This window comes from Dioscorea cayenensis, chromosome 16 (genome assembly GCF_009730915.1).
Source record: "Dioscorea cayenensis subsp. rotundata cultivar TDr96_F1 chromosome 16, TDr96_F1_v2_PseudoChromosome.rev07_lg8_w22 25.fasta, whole genome shotgun sequence".
In the NCBI taxonomy this organism is placed as follows: Eukaryota; Viridiplantae; Streptophyta; class Magnoliopsida; order Dioscoreales; family Dioscoreaceae; genus Dioscorea; species Dioscorea cayenensis.
In genome coordinates this window covers 2,278,045-2,302,412 of record NC_052486.1, presented here as the reverse complement: position 1 = coordinate 2,302,412, position 24,368 = coordinate 2,278,045, and the positions used below count along the sequence as shown (strand labels likewise).

At 34.9% G+C, this 24,368-nt stretch overlaps 1 protein-coding gene across 1 annotated transcript; it reads left to right on the top strand.

Annotated features, from left to right (window-relative positions):
* The first annotated feature begins 9,748 nt into the window (after positions 1-9,748).
* On the top strand, positions 9,749-23,006 carry LOC120279224 (putative multidrug resistance protein). The gene is given in 7 exon segments (XM_039286095.1): positions 9,749-10,086; positions 11,115-11,169; positions 11,306-11,484; positions 11,738-12,195; positions 12,903-13,443; positions 20,329-21,216; positions 21,319-23,006. Coding segments are annotated over 7 exon segments (3,708 nt in total). The 5' UTR covers positions 9,749-9,873; the 3' UTR covers positions 22,693-23,006.
* The last annotated feature ends 1,362 nt before the right edge of the window (positions 23,007-24,368 follow it).

Here is a 24,368-nt window from a genome sequence, read left to right as displayed (position 1 = left end):
AATATAATGCCAATATTACTTACATTTAGGTGATTGAATAATATAATGTCAATATTACTTATATTTAGGTGACGAATTTGTATGTCATAAAAAAATAATTAAGATACATGACCAAATTTAAATTATCACCGATAGTAAATATTAATATTGGTGACATTATATTAATCTTTTTACAAGCAAGACATTTTTAGAATTACGTCACAAAAAATATTGCATTAATGACTTAATATAATTGTCACCCAATGTTGAAAGTCGTCACTAAAAAAATTTCCTCCATCTCCATTTAGTCGAGAAGATACAACATCAAATATTTGGTGACATCATCATATGACGATTTAAAAATATTGTCACTTAAAATACTCGAACTAATGAAATGCGCTACGAAACCATATTTTTGTCACTTAATGTCATTTATTTGTGACAAAAAACTAATATGTCATAACCAAATTTGTCACTAATCATCAATTTTGTTGTAGTGGCATTAGTTGTGGTCTACTCTATATCTGTGTTAGATATTGTGGAATTTCAGCTGTATTGGGCTACCATGCGACGTCCCGAGGGTTGAGTGGCGAGGTATCCCTCCTCGGGATCGTTGCAGCGGTTGTCACGTTCTGTGGGCCCATGGGTCAGGGTGTGACACACACTTTGTTTGCCATGTTGGTCTTGTTGCCTTTCCTGAGCTTTACTTAAGTGCATGGGTTTCATGGAAATCAAAATATTGGAAACCTCTAAGTTGTAGTCCAATGTTTAGATATCAAAGTGCTTCTCAAATAAGGTCCATGATACTTCATATTTTGCCATTCTTATGGTTGAAGATTCTAGTGTGTCTTGCTTAGAATCTATAACCAACAAGCATTGTATATATATACCTGCATATTGACCTTTGCAGCCTTCTAAACATAATATATATATACATATAGGTTAGTTCTGTAGCCACATATATGTGGTTTTTATGCACACATGCATGCTTTAACCTGCCGTTTGTGCTGAGAGATGTAATTTTCTCTTCATTTCTCTCACATTCTGTTCTTAAATATTACTATTCATTCTACTTCTCCATGTTCATGTCTCACATCTTTGTTGTTACCACTAATGGTGGAATTGTGCTAGACTTGCTTGTAGACCCCTTCATACCATTGTTGCATTAATTAGGAACTTAGACATAGTTTGATGTCTTTATTATAGGACCACCGTGAGGCATTTATTTGGATCTCAATTGGGATTAGACTATTATCAAGTAAGTAATCCCTTGAACCCTCGTATTTAAAATTTTGTTAATTTTAAATTTATTATTTATTTATTTATTTTTATTTCATTTCTTTGAAATTTTTCTGAAAATTATTTGTGATTATTCATTGAAATTTATGTTGGGGAATGCCATCACATTTTATTACTTATATTTTAGATAAATAACCCCTAGACTTAATTGGAACATAGTGTTTTTATCTTGCCAATTTTTATGCTTGTTTATTTTCCCTTATCAACCAAATTTTTATAATAATATTTTCTTTACCATCCAATCATACAACATGATGATTTGAAATTATAGTCTTAGTCTTTCAAACAGAATTTGAAGGTTGGTAGATTTTGGGTAATTATTAATTCATTATTATTTTATCATTTTCTTTATGAGATGTTTGCTTTTAAATGGAAATTTACTTTTCATTACCTTTTAACGTGGGAGTCTGGCAAGATTTGGAAGTTGAGAATCTTTTGTGTATTTATTTATTTATTTTAATTATTTAATTGTTTTTGGCAAAATAATTTTGAATTCTTGTTACTATTTCTTCAGAATAGTATCTAGGTTAAGATTTTGAAAAGTTGGTATTTTCTTTTGCATTTAATTAATTGTTTAATTATTGATTGTTTATTTATTTATTTACTTTATAAGATTACATGAATTTTTGGAAGATACGTGTGAAATTTCTGTATTCTTGGCTTTGGAATCTGTCTGAATATTTTGATCTCCAAATGAGCGATATGCAACCTTGTCAGTGGGGGGTTAAACCCTAACCTTGTCGACAAGAAATTTTAGGAAAATAAGACTGCTATTTCGCACCGTGTCCGTTCGGTGAAATAATCAACGGCCACCTGGTATTCAGTCTCGGGTCACGGAGGGTAAATAAATGATTTCTGTTATTTTGGCTCGGGTCTGTCATCGAGGATAAACAAATGATATTTGGCACTTATAGTGAATTTAGAGACATACTCTGGATTTTGTTATCTATGCTTTATCGTTTGGTTTTGATAATACTATTTGGTGCTATTGATTTTTGGTACAAATTTCAGATTTGAACTTTTGTTTTCGGTTTGTTTTGGATTACTTACTGGGCTAGTAAGCTCATGGATTTATTTTAAATCCCTTTTCAGATCAGGAGCAGTAGACCAAGGATCTTAGAAATCTTCTAGTAGATGTCTTCTTTGGAGTTATGTTTTATATCTTGTATCAGTTATATTGTTGTTAAGAAACTCCTTTGTAGGTCATTCTGTATTTCATTTGCTTTGTATTTGAGCTTGGTTGTAAACCTTAAGTTGCACTCGTATTTGATATTTCTGTCATTTTATTTTCTTTTTCGAGTCGGTGTTTAGGTTTTGAGGCCTTGCAGGTCCACTTGGCCCCCGCCTCTTGGGTTTGCGGCCATTTGTCAGTGCACCGAGTTTGGGGCATGACAGCAGATGCCCTGACTGCAATGTTTTCCAACGCGTTGCATTCCAGAGTTCTAATGGGGGTTACATTGGAAGGGGATGCAAAGATTTTTCATCTTCAATATGCGGATGATCTGATTATCTTCTTAGTAGGAGGGCAGGAAGACTTTTGCATCTTCAAGCTGATCCTCTATGTTTTTGAAGGTGCTTTGGGTCTTACAATCAACTTCTCAAAGGGTTGTCTTTACTTCACTAATTATGGCTTTCAGCCAAATGTGTCTTCAGCAGTGATTCTCAATTGTAGAAGGGACTATTTGTGATAACGGGCGTATAGACGACGTGGCATGTGCGTAGATGGAGAAGTACAAGGCAAGGGCATTTTGGTAATTTGGAGGACGACGGGATTTTATGGTTCGACCGGGTCTATTTTATGGAAAACAGGTCAAGGAACAAAAGTCACCAGTTTGTGTCCTACAAACTCATGAGTCATACCAAAATTTTGCCAAATTCCATCGTTTAGGCCTCAAAAACCCTAATTTTGCCGTTTTTAGTAATAATTAATTTCGTTATATCTTAGGATAGAAATCTCTGATTTGTGAGCCGTTTGTGGAAATAATCTTTATTTTTTTAGATCTTTTATTTCTTGCTGATATTTGAGAATTTACTATTTTTGGTAAATTTTTGAATTATCTCCTTTTTTAGTGTTATTTTCGCTTATTTAATATAAGCTTACGGGCAGGAGAAAAATCAGTTTTTTGATCATTATTTCATTGAGTAATAAAGATTTTACTCTTCCCAATTCTTGGGTATCTTTGATCAACAGATGTTGGAAGCTTGTTACCAAGTATTCATGCGTGAATCAACGGTCTCAAGTATATCGCTGCATCAATTTTCCACTCACTTACCTTGAAGTTCCAATCTCCAGAAGGCGCCCAAGGAAACATGGACTGGATGAAATTGATTCTAATGATTCGTTCAAAACTCATGTCCTGGAAGGCCAACTACCTTTCCCTAGGGGTCGCCTCACCCTTTTGAATTCTGTACTTTCCTCAGTCGTATCCTACTGGATGTCAGTTTTCAAACTTCTAGTTTGGGTGATTAAAGAGATAGATAAGATTCGAAAGGATTTTCTATGGAAAGGCCCGGAGTTGGGAGCAAAAGGCATTAGATTAGTAGGTTGGAAAAGAATCTGTAGACCTCGAGAGATGAGAGGGTGGGGAATGCTGAACCTCTTTGAATTTAACAAAGATCTCTTAGGTAAATGGTGGTGGAAAATCTTTTCAGGTCGCAAAGGTTGCTAGTCCAATATAATTCAAGCCAACTACCTAACTGAAGGGTGCTTAGGATCTTTACTACATTCTTCAACTCGATCCTCTTCTTTTTTATTGGGCTAGTATTCGACCAATCTTACATGACTTTCATTTTTGTACTTCTAAAACGGTGAAAAATGGAGACCCTATACTGTTATAGTTTGACAACTTGGTTGAGGTAGAGCTCCAAAAGACATTTGGGCCAATTTCTTTAATGACTGTAATTTCCCCTGGATTACTATTAGGCAATTGGCTCAAGATGCTTCTTTGCAAGACTTGCTCTTTCGAACAACAAATCTCCTCGAGACTGCTTCTTTCCTCAATTCCATTTCAGACTGTTCTTGTGATCAAGAGGACGTTCACTCTTGGAATCTAGAAAAAAATGGTGGTTTCTCAGTTCGCTCTTTCTATAAGTTCATTATAGATGGAGGAACCTAAAGTGCCCTATATTCTTCTTTTTAAAAAGTGAATTGCCAACCAAAAGTACTCTTTTTTGTTGGCTAGCTGGTGAAAACAAAATTCTAACACTTGATAACATAGCCAAAAAAAGGTTGTAACATGCAAATTGCGACTGGTACTTGTGTTTTATGCCACAAAACATTAGAATCTACATAGCAATTGACTCATTTGGAGATAGCTATAATGAAGTTAATTGATAAGTTTGACACCACCTGAATGTTAATCAGCTCAGATGCTTACATTTTAGTGTAGAATTGATTGAAAAAGGAACGATGTTCTCATGGAAGAAGCCCAAATTTATATATGCCAAATTGTGATTTGGGTGTACTAAGGAAAAAGTGAATCTTTAAGGCAGTATTTGTTTGGAGGGTTTTGGAGTTACATGTAAGTTTTTAGAAATCCAATGTTTGATTCATAAGATTCCAAAAATCCATGTAACTCAGCTTATGCCCAATGAGGAATTTGGGTTTACAGCCAAAGTGACTGTAAAACCAAATCCCTTATTTTTAGACTTCTTCATATGCATAATTACATGTGGTAATATTCATAAATACTTCGCTGAGTGGAAAATTTATAAAATTTAATAATAAATTTAATAATTATTTTAATAAACTAATTTAATAATAAAATTAATAGTTAAAATGATCAATACGATAATTAAAATCATTAAATAACATGCTAGAAATGTATGAAAAGTTCATAAATACCCTTTTTATTGGGTTAATAATTAAATTAAAAAAATTACAAAATATAATAAAAAATTTAATAAGTATACTAATAAATTTAATAACTAATTTAAAAGTAAAACTAATAGTTAAACTAATTAATACGGTACTTAAAATTCACTAAAATGGCATTAAAATGTTTGGTATGTAAAATGATTTTAATTTTAAAATTTACAAATTTCTCTGACCAAATACAAAATCTTGTATTACAACATCTTTTGTTACATTTAACCAAACACTAGATTTGATTGCAATGTATTTTAAAATCCATTTATTGCCAGTTACATTGAACCAATTGCTACCTAAGTGCATTTTACAAGTTAAAAATATTTTTTAAGAATTTATTTAAAAAAAACACATAATAAGCCATAAGATCTTTAAAAAAAAATGTAGAGAAATGATAGGGACGCACACAAGTATACGTGCCGATCGCGTAATAAACTGTGTTTGGAAGTGCAGAGTGTCGGTCCACAGGAAAAAAGGTGAATACTAGTAATAACTCTAAATCTGAAAATTAGCATAATAAAATACGTGAAGTATGTGAAAACAAAAACAAAAGAAAACTAGAAAATACAGAAAAATCACAAGAGAGAACTCAAGGAAGAGAATGATGTATAAGCATGCAATCTTATTTGAACCGAAAGATTTCCAGAAGCATACAAAACCCCGAATTCTCATGCGAAGTGTAACTGAATACAGACATCCACACAATCGTATTAACGCTTTTATGAAACCTTATTGCATTCTAATGACAATCTCTTAAGTAGACAATCTCTTCCTAAAAAGAGATTGCCCCTTATCCAAATACAGAATAGAAATGTGATTTCTCCCAAAATCTACTCCACATGATTGCAAAGAGAACGGAGATTATCATTAACCCACTCGAAAGGATTGTGCGAGACAAAGTCTACTATATACCTTAGCCAGAGGGCACCCACTATCTTCTCGAATTGCGGTAAATTTATGCTAGGTGGGAATTTCTTCTCATCACGTAGCAATACAAGATATGAGAGTTAGGATTTTCGCCTCGATAGGAATCAAGCATCCATTCACATAATTAGACTCAAATAGATATGATTGCAAAGAATAAATCAATTAAAGCATAAGAGATCCAACAACCAAAGTCACAAAATATAAACCCCAGAGTTCAACTATGCCCAAACATCTACATATTTGTCATTTATTAATGGAGGGTAAACATTCAAGATGCAAAGAATAAAGGTAAACATAAGATCCATAAAAACCCCCTTATCAATCCCTAAGATGGAGAGTCATCGAGGTAGACTACACGCACGCCGCCAAGATGAGCTTGACGGCTATGATCTTTAATTCCCTTGAATGCCAAGCCAAATCCCTCTCCAAATCTTGCCTAAGGTCTTGGAGATTTGACCCTTTTCTTCCTCAATCTCGCCTCTAAGAATCGCCTCCAAAGATTAGAAAGATAGAATAGATGATGCCCTAGAAATCCTCTTAAGTTCTATTTATACCCGACTACTTATGGACCGCTTAATTATATAAGGGCTAGGCCGTAAGGGAGTTGCAGAAGATAGTCACGAGCCTTACGGGAATGCTTACGCTCATAAACATCATCTGTAAGGTATTCATAATATGTTATGGTCCAACTTACGGTTGTTAGCGCTGGACCGTAAGCTGCGCTGTCTATTTCTTACGACTGCCCTTATGGGCATACATTGTGGTCGTAAGCTCCTCTGGATATATGGTCCTAATGGGCATCCTTACGGCGTAAACCTTGGCTATAAGGTCCTCTAAATTGACTCTGAATCCTTTTTACAGGCATGAGCATGCCCGCAAGGTCTTCTGGACTATACTTACTGTCATAAGGCCAACTATAAGCTGCCCATAAGCCACCCACTTTGCCTTATTCTTGTTCTAATGATGGCGAGAGAGCTCCAACTTCATCGTTTTTGGTCTAAATTGCTTCTCTTGTATTTCACTCGCCTTTAAGCACTGCTCAAAGTCTATTAATGCAAAACACAAGATATTTAGCATCGAATTCCATATTATGATTCTAATGTATGCCAAATGAGCGTACAAATAGATATGAAATACATGGACAATGTACACTTATCAAGAAACTAAACAAAGTATAAATTAACAAACAAAATAAAGTTTATAATAAATTATATTATAGTGAACAAATTTACTACTATAAAACCACCATATATATATATATATATATATATATATATATTTTTGAATAAACGGAAAAACCACAAAACCTCCACGTTCTTGAACATAATGAAATATACACGCTCATATTGATAAAAATGATGTAAATTATAAATAAAGTGATCATAGACTCAAAATAATGTAAAAACCCAAATCATGAAAAGTCATTATGAAAACCAATTAAATAGATTTCACTATTATAAGAAGGCTTACAATGGGAGAATAAAATGAATTAACTTTCAAGTCTCTCTTCTCCTCTGTCAAAGAGGAAGACGCTATTTATATAATGTATTCAAACCCAAACTTTTACCCACAATCGGGCCCAAAACATACAATAGGCCCATATCTTATTTGGTTTGGGCTTGCTAGCAGAAGTCCTTTGCTTCTATCAAGCATAGGTCTGATAACTTGCAATGTTTACTCATGGACCTGCTATTTTTTAAGTTGTAACTCCTAAATCAATTTTTTTTTTCAATATAGGCCTCAACAAAATTTGCTATCTAGTAAATACCAATGTTTTGAAACCCAATTTGGCCCAGCTAGTTCAACTCGATTCAACCAAACCAGGCCAAGTCACTAGACCGGGTCAAAGAAAATTTGAAGATGGTAACAATTCTCATTCATTTATTGCATTGTCCAAGGATAGCTTAATATAACCAAATGATAAAAACTATTCTCCTAATTTACATCCTGGTTAGCTTAATATGTAGGAGCTAATAATAACAAGAAAATCAATGTAGAATAACAAGATAAGATTATATCCCGATATTCTCTAAACGATCAATTAAAAAAATAATAAATAAATTGGCACAGATAATTGATTATATTAAATTATTATCATGCATTTTTTGGATTTTATTTAGGATATTAAATTGACATTTATAAATCATAATAAAAGCAATATGTTTGTTGAATTTTTTTGTATCATTGTTTTTCAATTTTAGTAATTTATAATGCCTTTTATATATTTATATATAATTAAAATTATAAAATGTATATTATATTCATGACTGATCAACTCCGGTTCAACTTTGGTTTGCTTGTTGACCCATGACCCAAAAACCTTCCTAGGTTGCACCCCAGGTCAGATTTCAGAACATCAGTAAATACCAAAGAAGATAACAACTCATACAACAACATTTGGGATTGAAAATAATCTAAGTCATACAACCAGCTGGGTTTATCAACAAATTTCCTTCGTTTGGTAAGACTAAGGAGAATCTTTAAAGGAAGAGCTTGTAAGATAAACCTGATAATATAAATGTATAATTTTCTTAATGCTGAAGTTGTTATATATATTCTACTTGATGAGTGTGATGTATTTTCTTTTATTGATTCCCATTGTTTGGTTATGCTTTCATTTGTTTTTCTTATTTTATAAAATTTTATATCTAGAATTTTTCTTTTGATATCTATCTTTTTCTCAAAGTAGACCTTTAGTAAAGGAGCGAGCTACACTTCAATTTTAAGCAAAACTACTTTGTTTTGGAATGTTTTACTTGGAGATCCATCAATTTAGCTTTTCTTAAAGACACCAGCTTTATGCTGCAGTTTTAAAGGCTGATCATTGAAGCACTGAGATAATATTTTTCTTGACAAATTAGCGACAAATCCTTTTTTTTTATTTTTATTGTATTGTGATTGAGAGGTTTAGAACTCGAGATCTCTCAAACACAAGTAAAGTAGGAAACCACTAGACTATGCCTTGGTTATCTATTGAGATAATATCTGAAGTTTTGCATGGTTTATTTGATTAATTTTCATATGCAAGGGTTTAGAAAAAAATATATATATATAATCATTTTTTTTGTGCCTTATTTATAGATATTAAATTAAATTAGTTTTTTAATCTAATATTACCATTTTTATTTTACAAATGCTACAAGTATTGGTACTGACGTGCAAGGATTTGAAAATTGAACGTCAAATCCGTGCACCATCACTATGTGATACAGGGTGTGGGTTGCAAGCCCTCACCTATAATTGGGGATGTTACTGCTACTGCGTGCGTTCAATGGGACCTTTCACCGTAAGTCTAATAATGTTGGGCTATGTTAATATAACAATTTTGTATCCTCAAGATTACTGGCCAGGCATCTAAATATATCATTTTCTTATTTAAAAGTTCTTCAAATCTATTACAGTAATATGAAAGTGACGCCGAAAAGAGGTTCCTCACATTAAGATAATACAAAGATATGAAGGGATATTTAATTATAAGCACACGGACACTGCGGATTATTCAATAGCGTAGGATACCCACTACCGTTACATAATGAAGCAAAATTGCAAATGGCAATGACATAAAGTGAGCTCCACTCTCTCTATCATGCAATGCCACTTCACATCTTTATATAAAGATGATATAAATGGGATATTTATTATACGATTCACTGAATCTTTGGCAAATAAAGCATGTTTATTAGCCGTACTAGGAGACATCTCTTTCTATGGTTTTCATTCTTGTAATATCTTTACTACTAACACTTACATGATCAAGGAGGAGGAGGAGAAGCAGGTGGAGTAGAAGGGAGTTAAAAATTATGAAGAAAAGGGGGAGTTCCTTTTCCTCTATTTTGACAATATTCAAGCATGCAAATACTACAGATCAGTGGTTGATGGCATTTGGGTTCATCGGCGCAGTGGGGGATGGCCTTTCCGGGCCGATAACGGTTTACATCACTAGCAGGCTTATGAACAATTTGGGTGATGACATCTCTTCGTCGTACTCACTTTTCAATCACAACATGAACGAGGTAAGAGACTTCTAAATCTGATGTCCTAAATTATTATTTTGTGTGCACTTATGAGTTCTGTGATAGAGATTGAGTGTATTATTACAATAACCATCACAAATAGTAGTGAGGTAAACTCTGATTGGATGATGATTTAGGAGGTCTTCGGAAGGGTCTTTTGGCTGGCACACATTATCATAAATAAATAAATAAATAAATAAAAGACTTATTAGTCACTATACTATACTATATAATTTAAATTTGGTTTTTATACTTTAAAAATATTCGTTATATTCGTTGTACTTAGGTAAACATTCACTTGGTTCCAAATAGTTAACATGATTTTCACATAATAATTTTAAGACATAATCATTTTTTAATTAAATAATGTTATGGATACTTAGGTGGCCACTGATATGTTTGGCCTATGTGGTAAAAATTGTAATGTGAAAAGTAATTTTTTTTAAACAAAATTGAATTTATTTTTGAATTCTTCGTTTCATTCTTCCTTTTTCTACTCCACCGTCTTTATTTCTATCCCCTTCCCTTTTTTTTCCGGGGGAAGATGAGAAAATATTTGTGTGAACCCTCCTAAAAGAGACAAGCCAAACAATAAAATAAAATAAAATAAAATAAACAAAAACAAAACAAAACACTAAGGGGAAGATGAGAAATTAGAAGTAATAGGAACGGAGAGAATGGGCAAAAACGAAGAAAATAGAAGCAAACGAAGGAAGGTGGTGAACAACAACAATAATAACAATATGAAGGAAAAAAAAATGAAGAAAAGAGAGTATTCATAAAGAAGCCATTGTCTGTCTTTTTGATGGAGCTTGTTGCCTTTGTCAAAAAATATATATAAAAAACATTAGGGTAGTTTGGTATGTTGCCATATGAGGTTAGAGAGTTATATTTATTTTTTTAAAAAGTCATTAATTAAAAAAAAAAGTTTTTTGGGATATTAACAAAATTCAGATTTGTTTTTTAAATTAATTTTCAAAGAGTTATAGTTAATTTTTTTAATATTAAATTAGCTTTTACTCATGCAGAACGCATTGCACATGTTGTTCGTCGCTGGTGGGTCATTCGTTGCGGCTTTTTTAGGTAATTATTTTCAAAATTTTTTTTTTAAAGATGAATAAACTACGTTCATTCATAAGAAAAGAAAAGTACTATTTTTACTGTCTTACTATATGTTTTCCTTTTGATTTATTGAATGAATTTATCATAATTTGAATAGAGGGGTTTTGTTGGACACGAACTGCGGAAAGACAAGCATCAACAATGAGAATTAAGCACCTGAAAGCAATGCTAAGACAAGATGTGGAATACTTTGATCTCAAACTAGCCTCTACCAGCGAGGTCATCGATAACATTTCAAGTGATAGCCTCGTCATTCAAGATGTTATCAGTGAAAAGGTTTAAAAACACTTCATACTTTTTTTTTTTTTACAAAATAAATGAGCGGAACTCCCGGGCGGAACTCCATTCTTTTAATGGTTTAAAAACACTTCATACACTATCCATCACCGGGGAAGGATTCAAACTCTCCATCTCCCGGGCGGAACTCCATTCTTTATCATTAAATTATACGAACGTTGGCTTCCATGCATTATCTATTTCTTTATTTCTTCCAATCACACACTCATCTTATATATATTTATCCATATAGGTACCAAATTTCATAATGAATTTCTCCACGTTTGTGGGATGTTATGCAATTGGTTTTATCCTTATGTGGAGATTAGCAATAGTTGTGCTTCCTACAGTGTTTCTCCTTATCATCCCCGGTATATTGTGTGGGAGGATTCTCATGAGCATTGCTAGGGAGATGAGAGAGGAATATAGTAAGGCTACATATGTTGTTGAGCAAGCTATATCATCAGTAAGGACCGTTTACTCTTTTGTTGGTGAACAAAAAACTATGGAAAATTTCTCTGCCGCACTTGATGGCTCTGTCAAGCTTGGCCTCCATCATGGACTTATTAAAGGTTTGGCCATTGGTAGTACTGGTGTCACCTTCGCTATTTGGTCTTTTGTTTCTTGGTATGGCAGCAAGTTTGTCATGCATGATGGTGGCCTGGGAGGCAGCGTCTTTGCCACTGGAACTGGAATAATCTTCGGTGGCATGTAAGTATATATTGTTTATATAAATTCTGTTCTACAATATAATTATAATATAAGTATAAAATCTTGTTTTCATGATCATTAATGATAAACTATAATATTTGATTCCAAGGCAATATACCTCAATTATGATCAGCTTTCTAATACTCTTTTCTCTCGCTAGCTACTTGCTGACGAGGCAATATTCTCGACGTCATAATAAATGATATCTCTAATATTCCCAACTATTTTTAGCTTTCTAATATTCTTTCATTGACTCAACAATATTTTCATAAATCAATTTAATAAATCAGATTTAGTTATATAAGCAAATCTAAATTTATGCCAAAGGGTTCATAGCCCAATGATATTGCCCCTTTGTGAAAGGTGTGGTATAAAGATTTTTCAAGTACTGCTGAACACAATAATAATAATAATAGGTCTCCCATTATGACATATGGGTTTGCAACCCAAACCCTATATGATTGAGTGAGGACACATGGATTGTATATTCAATTTCTAATCCATATGCACACCCTTTGTGCTTAAAACATGGTACATTAATAATAAATAATTAATATCACAGAATAATTATTCACGCAAGTATGTCAAAAACAGAGTCGGACCTCAAATATCTGATTTCTCTTAGTTTTATTCCTAGTGATCTATGCATGCACAACTTAAACAATCATTAATTTAGGCTCAAATTAATCAAAACATGAATTATGCAGGGCACTAGGCACAGGCCTATCTTGTTTGAAGTCTTTCTCGGAGGCGATTTCAGCCGGAGAAAGAATAATGGAGATGGTAAAAAGAATACCGAAGATTGACATTGATTCAACAGAAGGCGAGATATTGGAGAATGTGGACGGAGAAGTGGAGTTCAAAGGGGTCGACTTTGCTTACCCGTCTAGGCTGGAGAATTCAATTCTGAATGAGTTTAGCTTAAAGGTGCCGGCCGGGATGGCGGTGGCGCTCGTCGGCAGTAGTGGCTCTGGGAAGTCTACAGTGATTGCATTATTAGAGAGATTTTATAATCCATTGCATGGTGAGGTTCTTTTGGATACAGTGAACATTAAGCAGTTGAAACTCAAGTGGTTGAGGTCTCAAATAGGCTTAGTGAGTCAAGAGCCAGCTCTGTTTGCAACTTCAATAAAGGAAAACATATTGTTTGGCAAAGAGGATGCCTCAATGGATGAAGTTGTGGCTGCTGCCAAGGCTTCCAATGCTCATAACTTCATTTGTCAGTTGCCTCAGGGTTATGACACGCAGGTCAGTAATTCTAATTGATTTCAACTATAGATTATGATTGTCGTCCATTGTTAATATTATTTATAAATCATCTTCTGCACTTATGTGGTGGGTGGATTCAAGGTCACATAGCATTAGCTTTGAAAATGGTCCATGAAGAATCAGTCATGTCATTAATATTCTAATGTTAATTTCTTTTTTTAAAAAAAAGTTAGACCAAATTATGTGGATTCTTAGTATTTGCCAACCTTTAATTTTAATATCTGGGAGGTTTTCTATCTTCTTCTAATTTTCTGTGAAGTAAAGAAAATTATTAATTTTGCACAGCGGGTGAATTGCAGACATGGAAGTGAAAAAAATTATTAAAATTTTGCTCAAAGTCCTTGCCCTTGTCAATTGATTACACTTTTTGCTTCATTAATTTTGCCAACACTTGCTTGGTACAGTTATAAGATACTTAACAGTGCATAGGCAAGTGCGTAGTCAAAACCCCGCACTCACATATTGCATCACTATTATGTATGTATTGTTTACTGGGTCTCTAGTACTGTAGAACACTATTTATTCATCATTCACTAGGTAGTATGGGTACTTTATGAGAGAAGTCATATTCTCCACCCCTTTAGGATTATATGGTAAGGGGATTTACTATTATAGGGTTATGATACTTGATGTATCATTTTGGGTGCATGCGGCAGACCTTCATTGCATTGTGCGTTAGCCCACCCCACATGGTAAATTTCTAGGGAGTCATCAAGCCACACTAATTGGTGAACTTCCATACCTACCTATCCCATTAATGGTGCTTGCTGCCTTTATAATTAAAAAAAGAAATATAAAACAGAAAAATCAATTCATACAATCTGGCAGGCTAGGTATTTAGTTATTTGTGCTTGTCTGCACTTAAACACTTAATTAACTCACTTTTTTTTCCCTCAGAAAATGGATAAACTACAAACATTAAAAAAGAATGAAAGTACAATAAAAACCCCAAAGAATACAACTACACAGCCCACTAGGAGTGAAATCTGACAAAGGAAGAACAACTGAGAAAGAGCAACAAAAAAAAGTAAAAATGAAACTAGAGATAATAACATAACAACAATAAGGAAACAAAAGCTTCAGGAGATTTCTTCTTTGTAGATCTCAGAGAAGGAGCCACGTCACCGACTTCTTCTGTCCCCCTGAAGGATGACTTCTTTTGTTTTTCATTCCTCTTAGCTTCAAAATTGACTACTGAGATTGATTTTATCTGCCCAATCAGGTTATCAGAATATTGAAACAAAAATTTTACTTTAACTTTAAAATCTAACTCGGAGTCCTCATATCCGGTTTGTCTGCTTCAAGAGGGTCTGAGGACATTTGGGTTACATTGATGGTACTAGCCTTTTCCAAGGTTTCTACTAGCTAATCATTAAGGTTTTTGATAGGGACGAAAGTGTATGTGTCGATCTTGTAATAAAGTGCTAAAAAGCAGGACATCGATCCATAGGGAAGAATGAGATTACTAGTAACAACCCAAGTTCTGAAAATTAGCCTAAACAAGAGTAATGATGTGTGTAAACAAGTGCGAAGGTAAAAACAAAAAATAAGGAATAAAGAGTAGAGAAATCCGGGGAAGAAGCGATGTCCACGCATAGCATCCTTCTAGTGTTTTATTAAGTGTAGGACAAAGGTTGTCTAAACATGCAATCTTATTTAAACTGAGAGATTCCCTAAATTATACTAAACCCCTCTTTTAAGGGTGAAAAGTAATTGAATCAGTAAAATGCTGATACAGTCACCACACGATTGTATTACACTCTGTGAAATCTCAATGTGAGCTCATAAGAATGATAGGGATGCAAGTGTACGTGCCGATCATGTAATACAGTGTGCGTGAAAGAAGGATGTTGGTTCACAGAAAAGAATGAGATTACTAGTAGTAACCCTAGTTCCAAAAATTAGCCTAGACAATTGAGTGATGTGTGTGAATAAAATAAAGTAAAAGCAAGAAATACAGAATGAAGAAGAAGAGAAATCAAGGGAAGAAACGATGTCCGGGCATACCATCCCTCTAAGATTTGATAAAGTCCAGCACAAAGGTTATATAAATATGCAATCCTATTTAATCCGAGAGGTTTCCTATAACATACTAAACCCCTCTTTCAAGGGTGAAGGATAACTGAATCGGTGCTGAGCTGATATAGTGATCTACACAATCACATTAACACTCTATAAAAGCTTAATGTGAGTCAACAAGGATCAGTTAAGTAGATAATCTCTTTAAGAAAGAGAGATTACACCTAATCCGAATACATAATAGAAATATGTTTTCTCCTAAAATCTATTCAACATGTTTAAAAGGAGCACGGAGATACTCATTAACTTACTCAGGAGAATTTAGGGAGACGGGGTCTCTAATGTACCAAATATCCTCAAAAAATCACCTAGAGGGCCCTAGAGATTCGCCTCCTTTCTTCCCTAACTTCACCTCCAAGAAAACAATCAAAGATCACCCTAAAAATCTTCATCAGGTCTATTTATATTAGGCTTCTTACGGGATGCTTACAGGCTTAAGGACGTGGCCAAAAGGAGCTAAAGAAGATGGGTCGCGAGCCTTATAGGAACACTTACAGCCGTAAGTCCCATTCGTAAGGTCTTCTATCTGTGTTACTGTCCAGCTTACGAGCTTAAGAGCTAGATCGTAAGCTTCGCTGTGTTGCATCTTACGACCATGCCTATGGGCATAAGCTCTGGTCGTAAGCTCCTATAGACTCCCCTTTAGGGGCATAAGCATGCCCGTAAATTTCTCTAAAGAGACTTACAACCATAAGCAAGGCCGTAAGCTACTAATAAGCCATCCTATTTGCCTTGTCCTTATTTACTTGATGCCGAGAGAGCTCTAACTTCTTCATTTTGGGTCTAGGATGCTTCTTTTGGTTCTCTCTCATCTTTAAATGTTGCTCGAAGCCTAAGAATACAAAACACACTAAGTTTAGCACCGAATTCCATAATATAATCCTAAAACATGACAAATGAGTGTACAAAATGATATGAAATAATATAATATTGTACACTCATCAAAGAATTTTGTAAGTAAGTAATCCTTCTTGCAAAGAGATTACTACTAATCCGAATATAGATTAGAGATGTGATTTCTACTAAAATCTATTCCACATGATTGTAAAAAGCACGAAAATACTTGTTAAGCCACTCGGGTGGATTGAAGGAGAAGAATTCTCTAAAGTACATTATTTTTAGGAGTACTCACAATCCCTTCTAATTGCGGTATGTCTATCCTAGGTGGGTATTTATACTCGTCACAAAGCATACATCCAATATGATAACTAGGGCTTTCGCCACAATAGAAATCAAGCAATGTAAACACGCAATTAAATTCAAATAACATGGATTGCAATTAAGAAATAAGTAAATAAAAAAGATCTACAACCAATGCCAAAATATAATTAAAACCCTAAAGTTCAACTATGCCGAAACATCTAAAAAATTAGCCATCCATTAATGAAGGGAAAGCATTCAAATTACAAGAAACGAAGAGAATAGACATAGGCATTAAAACCCCCTTCTCAATTGTGCCAAAGGCTGATCGCCCAAAAACTCCAAGGAACCTTCCGCGAATACCACCAAGGTAAGCTAGACAGCTACGATCTTCCTCTCCTTCATAATAGAGTCAAATACCCTTCAAAAATCACCTCTAAATCCTTGGAGATTTGCCTCATTTCTTCCCTAGCCTCACCTCTAAGAAAAGAATTAAAGAATGCCCTAAAAATCCTCATTAGATCTATTTATACTGTACCATTTACGGGCTGCTTATAGGCGTAAGACCATGGTTGTAAGGAGCTGGGGATGATGGGTCGCTAGCCTTAAGAGAACACTTACAGCCATAAGTCCCATCAGTAAAATACTATGTCTTGTGTTATGGTCCAGCTTACGGCCGAAAGCGTTGGACCATATGCTTCTCCGTGTTACCCTTGCGACAGCCATTATGGGCATAAGCTCTGCTCGTAAACTCCTCTGGATGGTCCTTACAATTATCGTTACGAGCGTAGGTCTTGTCTGTAAGGTCTTTTGATTTGGCTTTATACTCCTCCTTACGGGCATAAGCATGTCCGCAAGGTTCTCTAGAAGAGGCTTATGGGGTAAGTTGCCTACAAGCCATCCAATTTACCTTTTCCTTATCCAATTGATGTCAAGAGAGTTCCATCTTCTTTATTTAGGGTTCAGAATGCTTGTTTTGACTCTCTCTTTCTTTCTTTCTCTCTCTCTCTCTCTCTCTCTCTCTCTCTCTCTTTCTCTCTCATCTTTAATTGTTGCCTAAAGCCGAAGAATGCAAAAAACACTATATTTAGCATTGAATTTCACAATATACTTCTCATACATACCTAATGAATGTACAAAATGATATAAAGTAATAGAATATTGTACACTCATCAGTTTTTATCACAAACTTTTCATCTCCCCAGTTGTCTCACGAGGGTCGTTTAGGGTATTAGAGTACTGGATTTGTACCATATACTTGGAATGAACTTTAGGGATGAGATATCCTGCTTCTCTTGTAAACTACAATGTATACCTTGGGATGATGATTTGTGGCAACGAGGGCTTTGAGACATTAAAGCAAGTGTCTAGCCTAATCATAATCAGTTAATGGATCATATTGTAACTGAGCCTATCTTAGGCTTAAATCAAATGATTTTAACTCATGCTCTATAGCACTCATGTTACTAGGCTCAAGCCCATTTTGACTATAGATTGCGCTTTACAATACCTTGTTGTGTATAAGCTCAACCCACTATGCGATGATGGGCTCAAGCCCACTACTTGAATAGAAGTGGGGTTTAGTGAATTGGATTGTGTGGGTGCATGCGAACTAATCACACCTATTGGGCCTGGACTTTGGTTAATTTTGACCGAATACATTGAGTTAGGATGACTTAAGTCAATTTGATTACACCCACCCAAGTCCTTTTAAGTATCATCAACTTAATATATTTGATTAGCATGAGATGTGCGAGACTACTGCATTTCTATTTGTCAGTGTCGACAACAACTTTAATTAAGTGTTGCTATCTAGTTGGGCTACATGGTGATGCCAACGTCTTGCATTAATGGGTGATTGAGACAAATGTATGGTGTCTAGGAATTCTGGAGCTCATCTTGTAATGACCCTTCCTTTAGACGAAAGGTTCTCCACACTGTGATACTTGGGATTCTAGTGGCCCGGCCAGCCTTATGTAGGGGTTGAGACTGATGGTGGAATGTGGAAGTTATTTGCCTCAACCATGGGGTGCTTATTGAGTTTCAGTTCTAGGAACGACCTAGACTCACCATGATCGGGAAAAGTGATCATTGCTGGAAACCCTCACTACCTGTCCGTCAAAAACTTACCTTCGTCACCCGACGCCAGGTCTTTCCCTTTAACATTAATTGTGGGTATTTCATGTGTATATACTGACTTCCAGGCACAGTAGTTGTTAGCCTCGACCGTGCCCGACGCAACCATGGCGTACTTATCGAGATCTGGCTCAACTAAAAAGTATTAAGAAATTTGCGTAGACCGGCCAGGCTTATAAATTAGGTTCATGGCTTTGATTACTCATGTCTATTGCACTTATGTAAGACGAAGCAAACACATTTCCGTTTAATCCAAATGCATGTTGAGTTGAGACACATGTTAGAGTCTGATTAACATGCATAAGGTGATCATCCTTTCGACACAAAACAAAAATCTGAATTTCCGAGGCTCTCCCCAAGACAACCTACACCAAGAACCAACAGTCGGACAGTTAGCGATGTTCAATGACCACGTGGACCTCTGGATTATCGCCAGAGCAATAATAAGTCATTAAGACGAGTAGGAGTTAGTATCCTCAACCATAGGAAATTGATCAGGATTTTGTTCTCTAGGAAACCAGAACGCTCCATGGCCCAGAAGTGTGGTTGCTACTGATGCCTCTACTTGTGTGATGTGATGAATAGCATCTTTGTCCTCATCCTCCTTAACCACTTCGAAAGGCCAAAGCTGATCTTAGTCATCCCTGAAGAGCGAAGCTTGATATTCCAAAGGCTACTCCACGCCCTATGGAATTGGGTTTAGTAGCTAAGCCGTGAGTGAGGACACGGCACACAAGAACATGCACCGCTAAGTCGTCAGTGTGAAAATAAGGCGCACATCGTTCAACCTTTTTTTTTTACTAATAGGCGATAAATACCCCTTATTTAAGGGATTGTCAAAGGGACAAATAGGTACGGAGATGCATCAATTACGGTGGCTTACAGGTCTCCTAGAAAAATCCCCTGCCTTGCAACCTTAGAGGGGTGAAGCCATTGTTTCTCCCACAGGAGACCCACATCCAGGCCCGTGAACAGTACAAGAATAGTACTGGACCCCATGTGTACATTGTATGAACAGTATATGAATAGTATTACCAGAGGAAGGATTGGAACCTTTGGCTATCTACTGCTTCATCCTTTTTACAGAGGATTTCTAATTGAAATAAATTAATTCTGTGATATGGATATTGAGATATAGATTAATTAATTTTTTTTTAAAGAAGTAAATAAACCATAAGTTTAGATTAACTCACTTTGACTACAAGAGGTTGGGAGCATCATTTATTTCAATTGTTTTTTATATGAAATAGATGAATCATGAATTTATTTTCCAATCGATATTCTAACATTCTATTTTACATCATATTTTTGTATTATGTTAAACTAGTCCTCTATATTTTCCAAGATATGGTGAGCGCAATTTCTTATTACCTTTTTAATAATGACCCCTTGTAACAATAATCTATTTTTTTAAAAAACATAAATATTTTAGTTTATTTACTTACAACCCATTTTTGTTGTTCCTCCATTTCCTTTTTAGCTTAAGCATGCTATTATATATTTATGTAGGTAGGAGAAAGGGGAGTTCAAATGTCCGGAGGTCAGAAACAAAGAATAGCCATTGCAAGAGCATTACTCAAGTCCCCAAAGATCCTCCTCCTTGATGAAGCTACAAGTGCATTGGACACTGAATCAGAAAGAATCGTCCAAAAAGCTCTAGACAAAGTCTCACTAGGCCGAACAACTATAGTTATTGCACATCGTCTTTCCACCATCCGCAACGCTGACCTCATTGCCGTCATTCAAGCCGGTAAAGTAACGGAGACTGGCACTCACACTGAGCTCCTTCAAAATGAAAATGGTTTATACTCAACACTAGTTCACCTTCAACAATCATCTAAAACAACTGAAATGGTGGAAGTCCATCCCTCTGCATCAATGTCTACATGCATAAGCAATAATGAAGATCAGATTAGTCAAAATATGAGAGTGGTAAACTTTCCAAAGCCTTCAGATAGCAATGAGACACAAAAAAACCAACTAGAGAAGCCAAAGATGAAACCACCGGCCCCATCATTCTGGCGGCTATTGCTTATGAACACGCCGGAATGGAAGCAAGCAGTAATCGGTAGCATAAGTGCTACTTTCTTTGGTGCGGTTCAACCCATCTATGCTTATGTTCTAGGGGGTGTGGTATCAGTATACTTTCTCAAAGATCACAAGGAGATGAATGACAGTATAGAGGTGTACTCGTTGATATTCCTCTCCTTATCTGTTATTTCCTTGTTCCTCAATGTTGTGCAACACTACAATTTGGCTGCCATGGGTGAGTACCTCACAAAGAGAGTGAGGGAGGTCATGTTGTCCAAAATACTCACGTTTGAAGTTGGTTGGTTTGATCAAGATCAGAACTCATCTGGTGCTATCTGCTCTCGCCTTTCCCAAGATGCTAATGCGGTCAGTGGCTTCTTTTTTCTCCCTATTATTATGACTTTTCATGAAATTATGAAATTACATCTAAGAAACTATTATTGACCATAATCTTTACATGGTTTGCAGGTGCGATCACTGGTTGGAGATAGAATGGCACTGTTAATCCAAACCTTCTCAGCAGTTGCCATTGCATGCACAATGGGGCTGGTAATTGCATGGAGGTTGGCATTGGTTATGATAGCTGTGCAACCTCTCATCATCATGTGTTTCTATGCACGTAAAACGTTGCTCAAGAACATGAGCAGCAAGGCCATCAAGGCTCAGTCTGAGAGTAGCAAGCTCGCAGCAGAAGCCGTCGGCAACCTTCGTACTGTCACTGCCTTTTGTTCACAAGACAGAATTCTTCACCTTTTTGAGAAAGCTCAAGAGGGACCTCTGAGAGAGAGTGTGAAGCAGTCATGATATGCAGGTTTTGGCCTTGGTGCTTCCCGGAGCCTTATGATATGCACTTGCGCACTTGACTTTTGGTATGGTGGAAAGCTTGTCTCCGGTGGATATATCACTTCTAAGGCCTTATTACAAACCTTCTTGGTTCTTGTTAGCACCGGTCGTGTTATCGCTGATGCCGGTAGCATGACTACTGATATTGCAAAGGGTAGTGATGCTGTTGGTTCGGTGTTTGATGTGTTGGACCGACATTCAAAGATTGAACCTGAGAACCCAGACGGATATCAACCTAAGGAACTATTTGGAAATGTGGAAATTTGTGATGTTGATTTTGCTTACCCAGCTCGACCTGATATTCTCATCTTCAAAAACTTATCATTGAGTATTGAAACAGGAAAGTCAACGGCACTTGTTGGACAAAGTGGGTCAGGAAAATCTACCATAATTGGATTGATTGAAAGATTCTATGATCCTTTGAAAGGAATTATAAAATTAGATGGAAAGGACATAAAAACATACTGTCTCCGTTCGTTGAGGCAACACATTGCACTTGTGGGACAAGAGCCAACATTGTTTGCAGGGACTATCAAGGAAAACATTAAGTATGGGACGGAGGAGGCTACAGAGGTAGAGGTGGAGGCAGCGGCAAGAGTGGCCAATGCGCATGACTTTATTAGCTGCCTCGAGGATGCATATGAGACATCTTGTGGAGATAGAGGTGTGCAATTATCTGGTGGCCAGAAACAAAGAATTGCAATTGCAAGAGCCATTCTTAAGAACCCGGCTATATTACTACTTGATGAGGCAACAAGTGCATTAGATAGCCATTCAGAGAAAGTAGTGCAAGAGGCACTTGAGAAGATTATGGTAGGGAGGACAAGTGTGGTGGTGGCACATAGACTAAGCACCATACAAAATTGTGATCTTATTGTGGTGCTTGAGAAAGGCATGGTTGTGGAGAAGGGTAGCAATGCTTCACTTCTTGCCAAGGGTCCCTCTGGACCTTACTTTTCTCTTGTTAGCCTCCAACAGGGATCCAAACGCATGGAGTGAAGAAGATGGTGAATTTGTTGCTTGGTGTTCTCTGCAATTTTTTTTTTTTGAATAATAGACGACAAGCGTCCTTTTTATATGAATATAAACAGTACCAAACAGTACTAGAACCCGGATGTACAGTAAGCGAATAGTATAAGAATCCCGGGTGAACAGTATATAAACTGTACAGTGAACAGTACTGTTGGGGGAGGGATTTGAACCCATGACCTCCCCTTTATACTTTGGTGTCATACCATTGGGCTATCCAATGGTTTTTTCTGCAATTTTTAGATTTGCGCACAAGTTGTTCGAAAAATCTTCGATTTCCATATATATTTAATTACATGACAAAACCCTAAATAAATGTTTGAGAAAACTAAAATAAAATTGTAACTTTTTTTTTCTAACTTTACTATTGAGTATTATAATTTTCTAATAATATTGCTAGTGCTAAAACGGTCAACTATAGTATTAAAAAAAAATTGTTACTCTATAAATTAATAGAGTAATAATTTAAATTTTTACATAAACCATAATTTTGTTTAAAAATAAAACGGATTGGAGGTATTTTCAATCAAAGATATTTAAATCAATGCTCTTATAATTTAACCTAATAATTATTCCCCTAATCATAGTGCTAAAACGTAAACTACACTTATTTGAGAATGGGAAATATATTGCTCATTGTAAGATTTTAGATGTATATATGTTAAATATTTGCTTTGTATGGTTTGTTTAAAATCTACTGGTTGTGATCATTTTACTTGTCTGATTTTGTAAGTTTGTTTATTCTTTTTACATGTCCATTTTAAAAGAAAAAAAACTATGACATTAAATAGTTTTTTCCAACTTTACCTTTTATTTTTAATCTATTCTTTCATTTTTTTAATACTTTTTTAGAAAGTAAAATACTATGTTGAGAGAATAAAAGATACAATTAATTAAATTATAAAGAGAAATTAATAAAATCTTGATTGGTTTTTAAAATGGGGGTAATTTTGGATAGTTGATACAATTTTTTTTTATAAATTTAAGACAACAACTAATTTTAATCAATTTTTTTAATGGACGAGAATTGGTTAATTAAATGAAATAGTAAATAGAACCAGATGGAGTATTTAATAAAATTAGTTTAATATATATACACATATGAGATAAATCAATCTCAACTACCCTATTTGAAAAATTATATGTAAAAATTAGTTTTCTACACCCTCATGCATACTTTCAAGTTTACTAATGTTTATAAACTAACATAATTCCAATATCTTAATTTTTATCTATTTTATTAAAAAATTATTACACAATAATATGATTTCATATATATATATATATATATATATATATATATATATTGTATGTATCTTTATATTGCAATTCCTCAGCTACGGACGTTTGTAGAACCTCGAGAGTTAAAAAAAGAAAGTAAAAAAAGAATGGGAGAGGGATAGACACAAAACTTAATTAATACTCCATTTGGTCCTTTTTACTTGTCAATTTTAACTAAATCACATATTAAGAAAGTTAAAATTAATTGGTAACCTAAAATTTATAAAAATTACATTAATTTTCTAAAATAACCCTTATTTAAATATACTTCAAACAATGGGTAGTTAAATATTGAAAGTTGTAGAAGTATATTAAATATGAAGGGTAAATTTAGAAAATCAATATTTAATGCTTTATGAATTTCT